The sequence below is a fragment of the Poecilia formosa genome, unplaced genomic scaffold (genome assembly GCF_000485575.1).
Source record: "Poecilia formosa unplaced genomic scaffold, Poecilia_formosa-5.1.2 Scaffold1, whole genome shotgun sequence".
Lineage (NCBI taxonomy): Eukaryota > Metazoa > Chordata > Actinopteri > Cyprinodontiformes > Poeciliidae > Poecilia > Poecilia formosa.
In genome coordinates, this window is record NW_006799940.1 from 1,096,963 (window position 1) to 1,109,020 (window position 12,058).

A 12,058-nucleotide genomic window follows, 5' to 3' on the forward strand; every position below is an offset into this window, starting at 1 on the left:
CTGCCATGAGATACTAATCAGAGAAATATGATGCTGTGGGGCATCGTAGTTTTGGCACGACAGGGCAGGAATGTACATCATGCCGTAGCAGGCATCACGGGCAGCCCTCCAGCAGCTCCTCATTCAGGGAGGCTCACATTTATAGTAGAGATGCTAAATCCGGACTGGCCTCGGCCCAGCAATGTCCTCCATTCAGGGACCCACAGATACAGCAAAGTGTCGGTTTCCTCACTGATAACCCAGATTCAGACGCAGGCCGCGTTTGAAAGGCGTCGGGAGGAACCAGCCGAGACCGAACGAAGAGATCAGAGGTAGGAAAAAAGAGGGCTTGGCTTGCAGAGCAGAGCTGGGATGGATTACGTTACACAACCATGAAGATCACAGCATGTTGGGTCACATTACTGTTAAATGCTGAAGCGGTTTTACGGTTTTCTCCATTGTGTGACAACTTATCAAAGGGCAATGTGAAACCAGGTGTACTGAATCGAATGCAAAACGCTGAACAAGGACATAAAGACACCCAAGAAGCATCAACTTTCACTTTTATTTACCACAATAAACGCGTTATTGTGAAAAGTTAGCTACAGATTGGAGGAGAAAGGATTAGGGGTGCACCAATCTACTGGAGGCGCCGACATGTGAAGCTGATCTCATCTACATCTGCAAAGGTATAAAAACCCAAACACTGTCCTCGTCTGCTGAGGAAGGTCTGACTGACTGACCGGCCACCGGGTCATGTCTGCACGTTTACAGTCAACCCAACAATGTTCTCGCTACATTTATGACGAAAAATAATTGGAATCTGCAGGTCAGGCTTTTTACAGATTGGTAATCGGACAAAAACTGCAATCAGTGCATCATAGTGAGGATGCGTTCACTTTGTTTTCGGTATTGTTCCATTTTGACTGGTTTTAGGAACCAGTTTTTCCTTCCACTGAATTATTTGAATAAGCAAAATCGAGCAAAACTAATTGTTTTAAAGAATCTGTAATTATACGATAAGTTCAGTCCAGGTTTTACCAGGCAAGTGGTTTTATTATGATTATGCCACACAATTAGAACAAAAGTTTCATAAATCTCAAAATGTATTCAGTCTAGAAATGTGCAGTTCAGTTTTGACCACTGCTCCAAGTTTAGAGTTTGAACTTGAAATGATCCGATATGATACAGGGTCACCAGAAAACCAACAGAGAGGAAGTTTTAAAATCTGTGACAACTTCTGCGTTGCCAAAAGTGAGCTAGTCACGATATCATCAAAGAGCTGACCTGCATCTCAGCTCAAGAATTACTTCCTTTATCATTTCAAAATAAGAGTTTAAATGGTTTATAAATCCAGACAATGTTTCCATCTCCCTTTTTGCACATTAACTTTTTCAGAAAAACCAAAAAACAACCTCAAATACGTTTGGTTTCTTGAAGACTTTTAAGGTGGTTTTCAATAGTTCTCAACTACATAGCTGTAAGGTCATTTACCTGAACCTGACACCAGAAAACAGTTAAAACTGGACTCAAAATGAGTGGAAAAACAGCCAGGAAACAAAGAAAACCTAAACCACAAAATCAGTTTAAACTATCGTCTAGCGACTTGGAAGCAGAACCTGGACAAATCGAAGTCTGTTGGCCGGTCTCACCTCACAGCGTTGGCCACCGAACTCTGGCGGACATTCGCACACGAAGCCGTCCAGAACCACGTGGCACCTGCCGCCGTTCTGGCACGGCCCGCTCTCACATTTATTCCTCTGGATTTCGCAATGATTGCCGACAAAATCAGGAGGACATTGGCAGCGGTAGCCCCTCTGTCCCTTCTAAAAACAAAAAATTTAATAAAAATAAGCCAAAGTCTCAAATAAAATCTCTGCAAATTAAAAAAAAACAAACAATCTTACCTTACAGGTTCCTCCATTCTGGCATCGACCGTGGCAGCCATTGACGTCTGCAGAGATCGAAGATGACAAAGTTTACAAATTGAAAGCATTAAATTACTTGTTCATTAATTATTAGGTTATATCTGTAGTGCAGAGTGCGCAGATTTAGCTGAAGGATGGAAATAGGAACATCTGAAGCCAAGCCAGTGACTCCAGTGTAGATCTGGGATAGGAAGGCAGCATGCAGATCGAGTTTGCCAAAGGAAGACTCAAACAGGTTACCACATGTGTGAAAGTAAAGCTAAGCTACACCCATGTTGGAAAAAAGAAGGAGCCGAAGTTCAGCAGGTGTCGTTATTGGGGAAAAAAAAGCGAAGTCACCGTACGAGTGACGCCGAGTTGAGGTAAAGAAATACTGACTGATGTCACAGTTTTGGCCCGACCATCCCCGGAAACAGTTGCAGTGATATCCACCAATGAGATTTTTGCAAGAGTTAGCGTTCACACAGGGCTGTCCTGCACATTCATTTGCATCTGTGAAGGCAGGAAGGCAGACAGAGTCCATCAACCGAAGGAAATTTAGAAACAGAGAGGAAGTGGATACAAGAGTTCAAGAGAAAAAAACAATGGAAGAACCAGAATGCAGTGGTTTGATTGGACCATTAATTGTGGCCTGTGTAATAAATGAAGGCTTAGTCAATTAGAAAGCAATCTGGACATTTTCACACTTGACACAGCAGGGTAGATGGGACTTTCCTGCTAATTTAGGGGAAGAGAGCAACTTCCCTCTGAATTATTGAGCTCGGCCCGTCGATACCTTAACACTGCTAATGAGCTCGTCTCGCGTTTTATTGCCGGCTGGAAATTATCCAGTAAACACTCAATGCAACCGTTGGAATATTTCAGATTGTGTAAAGTATCTCAGAGTTACGGTACTGCAAAGTTGGCTCACAGTCAAAAATAACTAAATTTTCCCCAAACTGGTGTTACAGATGTTCCACCTCTGGTTCCTAGAATCTGAAAATCTCAGCTCCGATTATTTAAAGGTGACTTTGATCAGGTTAGGAGAGGATATGGACAACAGAAAACATATTCATTACACATTTTTTTGTTTTTACACAAATTCTTAAAACCAGTTGACTAAATGTGCTGGAGCTCAGTGTGAGTTGCTAGGCAACACACTGGGCTTTGCTGGGGTTGCCAGGCAACTCACTGGGCCTCACTCAGGTTGCTAGGCGACGGGCAGAGCCTGCTGATTTGTGATGTTACATTCTGAAAGTTTTTCAAATGGCTTGTTTTCCAGACACCAAAATACAAACTTATTGCCAAAATAAGTTTTTGGGCTGTTTGTAGAAGTAGCAGTGACCAACTGGAAGCATAAAAACTACCAAAATATGTGGAAAAACACTCCATGGTGTATGTCTATCCTTGAGGACTCATCATCTTTGTTACTAAAAGAGAAGAAAAATGAATTGTAGTCATTTAACTTCATTATAGGACATTTTTTATGGTTACATAATTATACAATCTGAAAAATCACTTTTAGAAACTCATGTTGCTGGAATGATGGCAGAATGTTTTTGTGGATTTTAGATAAAAAACCTGCTGTAAAAAAATTCTGATTTTTGGAGACTTGTTTTATTTTACTTGGAAATGTTCCTAATATTTTGCTGATGTCATCAGACAAACAGTTAATTGGGCAACTTTTTTTAAAACTCCATAAAATATTGTGCCATCTATTAACTTTCTTCTTTCAGCCTTCAGATTTGGTGATGTTTTCATCCAAACAATAATATAGCGTACTTGGGAATAATTAAAATTCCTACATAAAATCTCAATTCTGTTAAAAAAAACAAAAAAAAACAAAAGGAACCTCAACTTAAAATACATTTGAGCTCAACTTGGTGAGCTTCTTGGTGCAAACAGTTTGCATGCAGAACACTTAATCACGTCTTCACTGCAACATAAACGAGTGGAAAAAATAGTTGCACTAACACGAAGAGATGGAGACTATGGGGGAGGCCATCAGCAGCGCAATGTCCTGCAACACACACCTACACGGCTGTCCTCCCTGAAACCCAACACTGCACTCACAACAGGCTCCAGGTGAGACAGGAGCCCTATACCTGCCTGTAAGCCGAGACCAGCGCTTGTAAGGCGAGACGCAACACTTGGGATCTCTTTCCTGCCTGCACCTCCAGACGCACATACAAGCACAACAACCTTGTTTACTGGTCGTCATACATTTCCTGGCTTGGCGCCGGTCACGTCCGCTTTTCGGACGGCGAGCGACGAAACCAGAGAGACAAACCACAACTTAGAAAGTCTTCAGCTTCCCTATTTAAGATGCTAAGTGTGTCCTAGGGATTACATTTTCCACACGAAATTTTAAAATATTGGTACACTTTTGGAACATAATTTTTTTTTTATAAATACCGTTTGTAGCTGAGAATGAGGGAGCTTTAAATACTTTAAAAACAAATTCATACCAATAATTTTTGGTCTAGTTTCTTGAAAAACAAATTTACAAGCAACTTTTCTTCAAGATAAAAGGAGATTGTTTAGAGAAAACTCCTTACAATTGATGAAAAAGTTCTACTTGAATTGGTGCCGTTACCTAGCAACGCCAAACAAGCCCAGGTCGTCGCCTAGCAACCGAGTCCTAGTTCTACTGGCAGATTATTGGACTTTGACACAAACTTCATCAATATTAAGGAATTATTGACTTAAAACCAGCTCCTATATCTTTCTGAAAAGTTACTTGAAAGTTAGTTTTCTCTTATTTCAAGTGAACCAAAATATTTGGACCAGAAATTAAACAAAAAAACTTTGTTCTTCACTGCAAAAAACTAAAATCTTAAATCACACTAGCCGCTTCATTTTCTCATTTTATCTTCTGTACTACCTTGATATAAAAAGTGAATTCGTGAGAAACAAGTTTGTACATTTCAACCCATAAATCATGGCAGATAATGTAACACTAACTACTGATGATCCAGGAATGTCATGACGGCGCTACTCAATACAAACACTGAATTTTTACGCCATGATCATGCTGTCTATAATAAAAACTATAATATTTAGATAATTACATGGCAAAATGTGCAAGGTGTTAAAACTCCAGACGAATATATGGCGTCTTTTGAAGGCCTTTTAGCACAATTAGCATGAAAACTAAAAGCAGAATTACTTTAAAAATGTAAAAATGATCAAAGGTCAGCGTACCTATGAGACATGTCTTCCCTTCCCACTGTGGGGAACACACACACTCGAATCCGTCCTCCCGGACGATACAGGTCCCACCGTGAAAACATGGATTGGACGCACATTCATCCAAATCTAAAAAAAAAAAATCAAAACTCTGCCAGTTAGCGACTGCTAAATGAGGCTGGACTCAGAAAAAAGGAGCCAAAGTGAAACGATAAAGTTACAGAGCAGTGTAGAAAGTAAAAAAAAAACAAAACAGTGAAACGACTGACTTTTGTCGCAGGTCAACCCCTTCCAGCCCGGCGGACACAAACATTCGTATCCTGTAGCAGCGTCACGACACGTCCCGCCGTTGGAGCAAGGATTGGAGCTGCAGGAAAGCTCGGCTGATCGCAGCAAAATATCACAGAAAAAGTCAATCCCAGAGCTAAAACTTGACCTTTTTATTATGTTGCTAGCTTTTGAAATTAATATTTTATATAAAATCGAGCACAATTTCAAAACTGGAACTAAAAGTTGTTTAAAAAGCGACTTGCCTATCTCACAGTTTTTTCCTGAGTAGCCCAGCGGACAGGCGCAGTAGTACTGGTCGGGTTCGGTGTTCATGCAGGTTCCTCCGTTGACGCACGGCTGGTGGCGGCCGCAGTAATTCAAATCTGTCAGACAACAATTCAAACATTTTCAGAGAGAAAGCCTTTTCTGAGGAAAAAAGACAAAACATTAACCATTTGAATGCTGCTTCAAGTGAGAGCAAGATTTCCAATACATGGTTGTTACGAAAAATTTATTTTTTTAATATTTTGAATCCTGTCTTATTAATTTTTCTATTATAGCTCCTTAGATGAAATCTGACTGCACCAGTAAGATGAAACCTGAGGGAAAATAAAGCAAGAGTCTTCATTTTATCAACACAGCAGCTCTTCATCTTAAAGGTGTGATTCCTTTAACAGGTTAGGACAAAACATTTTCCAGAATGAGTTGTTTTAAGGCCGACTCAACGTTTACACTCACGTAAAAATGAAAACGTATGCAACAGTACATCCTTGAAAAGCAGAAGTGGAGCCTCCTGCACAACCAACAAGAATGCAGCAAGTGGTTTCTGACTAGCAAGCCAACAACAAAACACTTGTACTTTCCAGCAGCCATTATACAACTAAACAAAGGAGCTCAACTCGGGTTGCTAGGCAACAATGCAGTGCCTGGTGAATGTGACTAAAGCGGAAGATTTTTGAAACAGCTAATTTTCCAAACACCAAAAAACAATAAAAATATTTTTTTTGCAATAAGTAAAGTGCTCGGTCTGGTTCTAGAAGCAGTTGAGACCCATATGGAAGTATACAAATGTGCAAAATTATAATTTTGCATAATAGATCCCCTTTAAATTATGTTGAGAGGAAAAATATCTGTTTGATCTGCTGAACCGAGCTCATGAAGACGACTTTAAACTTTAACTTAACCAATCGAACAGATAAAAGCCGTTTACAACGCGACCAAATGCATCCATCCCACCATCTTAACGTTTAAGTGAAGCTTCAAGTCTGCAGTGTGTGTTTTGCTCTTTGCAGAGCTCTGTGCAGCCACCTCCATGTGTTACTTTTTCTGGGATTTCCCAGAAATCTCGTTGCAGGCTTCGCTCCGAATCGAGGACCAGCTGCCTGCGTTGGCAGGAGGCGTTTTCTCAGCCCCCTGCTGCTCCGCTTTATGACTAATTTTTCTGTATTTGCAGGCTGCAGACAGGTGGTTGAGAATTAGCAGCACAAACCAACCTCTTATTTGCACATATTAAAATAAATGGCTGCGCTTCTTTCCTGTTCTTTTAAATAAAATAAATCAACTGAAGCATTTCACAGGCTGAAACCAGGTTCCACCCAAAAAACCTGGTAAATAAATGAGCAGGAATCCGCCTCCACTGGGGATCTCAGGATCTGTCCTCATCCCCCGAAGAGCCGTCTGTGACGGAGGCATGAGGGGGGATCGGGTGATCCTGCCGCTGCTCAGATCTCAGACAGTAAAACTATCCAGCTTCTGGTTTCCAGATAGACGGAGACGCCACTGAAGATGAGGCAGACTTCATTTTAAACAACTTAATCTGGTGATAAATTACAGCTAAGATTAGAAGCTGAAAATGGTGCCGATTTTCTCTGATCAGATTTTTCCATTAATTTCTCTACAAACTAGTAAACAACTTTAGTAGACGTCTTCGTAAACTTCGTATACTTTGATAACATAAAAAAACAAACAATTTTGTAATTTCATTCCTTTAAATGAAAAACGCAATTAAAAACCATATGAGAATACGTTTTTTCATGCAATAAGTCATTAAAAACATGCAGCTCCGTCAAAATCCAACCACTTCCTGTCTTCTTTGCCGTTTCTGCCAGTAGTAACATCCGGTTGTTGATCACATGTGAAAAAAGTGTTTCCGTTGCAGTTTTACAAACTACACCAATTTTGATACAGCCAAAAAAAACAAAAAACAAAGAACAAAACAAAAACACACCTCATCCTTTTTTGGGCCATTGAAGATAAAATTAAAGGGTAAATTTCTGCCAAAAACTGAAATTTTCAGATTAATCTCAGAACCATACAAAAAAAAACAACATTTCTGAGCTCCAAAAATCAGAAATCAAGTACCTGAATGTCTGAGAAAACATCTGTTCACCATGGTAACAAGTACTCAATATTTTATTAAAACAAAGAGTGTGTACCTTTTTCACACCAGAGGCCGCCCCAGTTCTTCTCACAGTTGCACTCCCAGGGCCGGTTGCAGGTGCCGTGAACGCAGCCGGGATAAACTTCACATTCATCGCAGAACTGGCCCTTCCAGCCGTACTTGCACCTGTTTAAAAAAATTTAATAAATAAGACCCGGCTGCTTTTCCTGAAAAATCCCAAAAAAGATTTTTTTTACCTTACAAGAACCTGAGTTTGCCTCAAATCTTACTTTGAATTTCTACAATATTTACTTTTAACCTTAAAGTCACTATTCTGACGAAAAAAAAAAAAAAAAAAAAAATACTGACATGGTGGTTAACAGTACAGCTTCACAAACTAAATGATAAACGTTTTACTCCAGTTGCGACATTTATTTTCATGTTTTTTTTTAGTTTGAATCACCAAAATAAGCCATTTTAAATGCCAGAAGAAGGAAATTTGGATTTTTATTATATTATGTTGAAAAACATTTCAAGTTAGTTAAATATAATAACCAGAGAAGTGCTGTCACAACTGACATGCTTTTATTTTGAAAGGAAAAAACCTGCAAACACCACTGAATTTCACCTGTTATCGTTTTAAGCAATAGATAATTCTGACGATTAATCGGATAAAGAAAATGGACACATCCTATGATTTTTATTCAACCACTTGAGTCTTTAACACAAAAAAGATGCAAATTTTTTAATATGAAAACATTTTATTGTCTAAATGCAGCAACGTAGCGTTCCTTTAGGTAAAACTTTCACTTGAGTTTTGGGTAAAACATATTTACAGACAAAGATGTTTTCATCTTAAAACGCCAAATTTAAATACATTTTGTACAGTTTTGGCTTAATCAAATAGTTTGTTTTTTTTCCAGCAAATGACATTTTCTTGGGTTTGTATACTCTGCATTACGATTAATGGATTACTACTATAATGAATTAATCACAATTAATCTGATTAATCGTTTCAGCCATAATGTGAAATTATGGTTCTAATCATCAAATGAGAAAAAGAAAAATCTCTGAATTGATTTATGGGTTTTATAGAAGTTTGGTGGCATTTAAAGACGTCAATCCAATTAATCGTTGAATAAATCCTCAAACTGCATGATAAATGTGGCAAAAAGGGTCAACTCATTGGTAATGAATGCATCCTAGAACAAAGCCCTAATATAATTGATCTGGAGATGGACTCGTCCTGCTCCCATGGCCTGCTGCCAAGCAATCCCAGTGTATGTTGACATTCCAGGGCAGGAGAGGTTAAGTATACTTCCATGGGCTCCCGCGCTCGAGCAGGAGTCTGGTTTTGAAGGAGAGTGACGGCTTCGAGGGTGGTAAACTCGCTCAGGCAGTGAGTGGCTGGAGACAACTGTGTATATACACACAGAGTCGGTGTAGCGCAGCCACAGAGTCGTACGCTGCTATTCCAAAGCTGCGGTGTCGTCGGGACAGCTGTCTTGTCAATTGGCGGCTATTTTGAGCCCCCTGCAGACGGCACCGCTGCCTTTCTGAGAGACCAAGACTTTGGAAACCAGCCACTCTCCAGCACTGCAAAACTAAATCTTACCAAGTGAAATGAGGCTTCAAGTAAGACAGAACTAACTTATAAAGTAACTTTTCTGGAAGATATGCGCCTTATTTCAAAGTCACTAGAAACTAAAACCCTTGGTAAGATTTTGGGGTTTTGTTGCACATTTCTGGACAAGAAAGCAAAATAAATCCAGGGGTTTGTTACATAGACTTAAAAGTTTCACGATATTTTGTGGCATTATTCTGATAAGGATAAAAGCGACAATATTACTACTTTTTTAGATAACTGTATGGCTGTGATTAGTGTCTGTAGTAACTGTGACCCAATCACAAACGGGTTTGATTTGTACCACTAGGCTGCACACAGTAACTGAATTTAATCATGTTTTCAACTTTATTCACCATTGAATGGAGAAAACAGTAAAATAAAAATGTTATTTTTGGTTGTTTTTAAGTATTAGTTGGAATTCACCATGATAACTCAAAATGATGCAAGTTTTCAAATCCAACCTGAAAATATTGTTAAACTGCTCAGACATGCAAACTTTAGCTGTATGACTGTATCTACACAGTGATTAGAAAGCAGTTTATACTTTCTGTTTTATTTTATTATTGCATTTTGTAACTTGTCAAAAGACTGCAGATACAAAGTAGCTTATGTTATAATCTGGTAAGGTGATATTTATGTATCTTGCTCCTATGTAAATACAAAATTCTTATAAGATCATCATGATAAAAGATAAAATGGTCCCCAGTAGGCAGAGCTGGGTTGCAAAATAAAATGGATTCCAACCCACAACATCTGAATCTTTGTGAAAAAGAAAAATGTTGTGCAGATCCAAGGTGATTTTCAGGACGAGCCTCTTAAATGTGTCGGAACAGGCCCAAAGCGGCGCGGTCTGAATGGAGCAAAGTAAAAGCCGACACACACCAGCTTTTGTGCAGCAGCTTTTAGGTGTGACGTACACGGGCGAATATAGAACAAAAAAAGAGGTGGTAAATGATTTAATGCCAGCTTTTTGTGCCCTGGGGAATCATTAAATTCATGCTCCTGCAGGACGAACTTTTTACTGCCGCTCCCCTATTCAAGTCGCTCTTCCTGTTGACGGTTTACATGAATCAGTCGCAGTTCACCAACCGGAATGAGGCGGACGTGTAAAAACGAGAAGCAGGTTCCAACACTGGGTTATACGGAAGACTATTAGTGCCACTGGAATAAATAAAAAAATTGAATATTGATCTGAAGATTAAAGTCAGAATTTGCAGCAAAACTGTCACTAATTGGAGAAATGACTTGGAAAAGAAAAAGAATTCTGTCAAAATTCTGGAAAAAAAGCCAAAATTTCAAGTCTGCATTCAAAGTCAGAATACTGATATAAAATAAAATAATTTTGAGGAAAAACTCCAGTCAAAATTCAGTTTTAAAAAACAAAATAAATCAAAATTCTGAAAAATTGTCAAATTTCTGAGAAAAATAAATTGTAAGTTCTGGAAAAAAAAAAAAACTTAAAAATCGGAGGTAAAAAACGTCAAAATTGATTACAAAAAATCCCAATTAAAATTCTGAGAAAATAAGTCAAATATCTTAAAAGAAAAAAAATTAAGTTTTGAGAACCAGTCAAAACTCTGATAAAGTCAAAATTTGGCTCAGGAGTCTTTTTTAAGTCGTGGAGAGCGTCGTCACATCCGGCAGGTGGACAGAAGGGTTTCCACAGATGACAACGGGATGTGCAGGCATCCTGGAAACAAGGCACCAGCAGGAACGGTCACTGTATTTAACCGTCATTTCCACTTTGGGGAATGTAAATGACACAGCGGGTATCATTTCCTCCGCTGCCCCTTGCCCTTCAAGGAGGACTGCAATGCGGACAGGGGGGAAACCGGGGTCTGACGATTCCCGGCACGGTTTACGGCGCAGCGTCTTTCTGCGGTCCAAGGTGCCGAGAGCCGATGAGGCGCTTGGTATTCTGAGGAGGATCTCGAGCTGCTAAAAATACCAGGAGGCAGGAGCGGCTTCGGCCTCGCCTTCAGAAGAGATCAGGGAGATGCCCACAAGGGAAGGAGAGGCTGGAAACAACAAGCCTCACCAGGCTGATGCCGCTTCTGTTCAGGATGTCAGATCTACACTTTTCTCATCGTCTGCAAGATTTTTGTGGTTTCAAAATGCTGCAGGATTCCCCTTTAAACATAAAACTGTCTCAAAGTGGCAACAATCTGATACCAAAACACCAGAAATACATTATTCATGATTACATCTGCCACCAGGAGCTCAAAAGTAAAAAACGTTTCTTACTCGCATTTGCCTGGAGCAGAGCAGTTGCCGTTTACCGGGTCGCAGCCTTGTCTGCAGATCGCTGGAGAAAAACGAGGAAAACGTCAAATTCTCACATTGAAAAATGTCACAAATGGACGGTGAAGGTGGGAAAAGCATAATTTCACCGAATGCAAAGACACGGTTACTAACGGCGCTCTGAAACGAGGGACAACTTTACGACCTGCATGTAAAACTCTACCCAGCTTTTAAAAACAGCTCCACCCATTTCACCAGCGTCTTTTCACACCTTTCAAGGTTAGCTGAATGATTTACAGAGGACCCCCAGTCTTCACTGTCAGGCCCACTGCAGTTAAAATAAAAATAATCCACTCAAATTCTGAGTCTCATCGGGAAAAAATTAATTCTAAGAAAACTTACATTTTGAGTTTAATCTCTAAAAATATATATTATATATATATAAAATTAAGCTTCAAAAGTTAA

At 39.5% G+C, this 12,058-nt stretch overlaps 1 protein-coding gene across 2 annotated transcripts in view; it reads right to left on the minus strand.

The window, feature by feature from the left end:
* The window catches only part of jag2b (jagged canonical Notch ligand 2b), a 53,184-nt gene that overhangs the window by 14,738 nt on the left and 26,388 nt on the right, over window positions 1-12,058 (minus strand). Inside the window, exons 5-12 of one of the 2 annotated variants that reach the window (XM_007577017.2) lie at window positions 11,597-11,657; window positions 7,781-7,911; window positions 5,609-5,728; window positions 5,345-5,458; window positions 5,091-5,204; window positions 2,286-2,399; window positions 1,887-1,933; window positions 1,632-1,805 (exon numbers count right to left, since the gene is read on the minus strand). In XM_007577017.2, the coding sequence (XP_007577079.1) occupies window positions 1,632-1,805; window positions 1,887-1,933; window positions 2,286-2,399; window positions 5,091-5,204; window positions 5,345-5,458; window positions 5,609-5,728; window positions 7,781-7,911; window positions 11,597-11,657 (875 nt within the window). The remainder of the gene's footprint in view (window positions 1-1,631; window positions 1,806-1,886; window positions 1,934-2,285; window positions 2,400-5,090; window positions 5,205-5,344; window positions 5,459-5,608; window positions 5,729-7,780; window positions 7,912-11,596; window positions 11,658-12,058) is intronic. The other variant, XM_007577091.2, reaches the window with a different exon arrangement.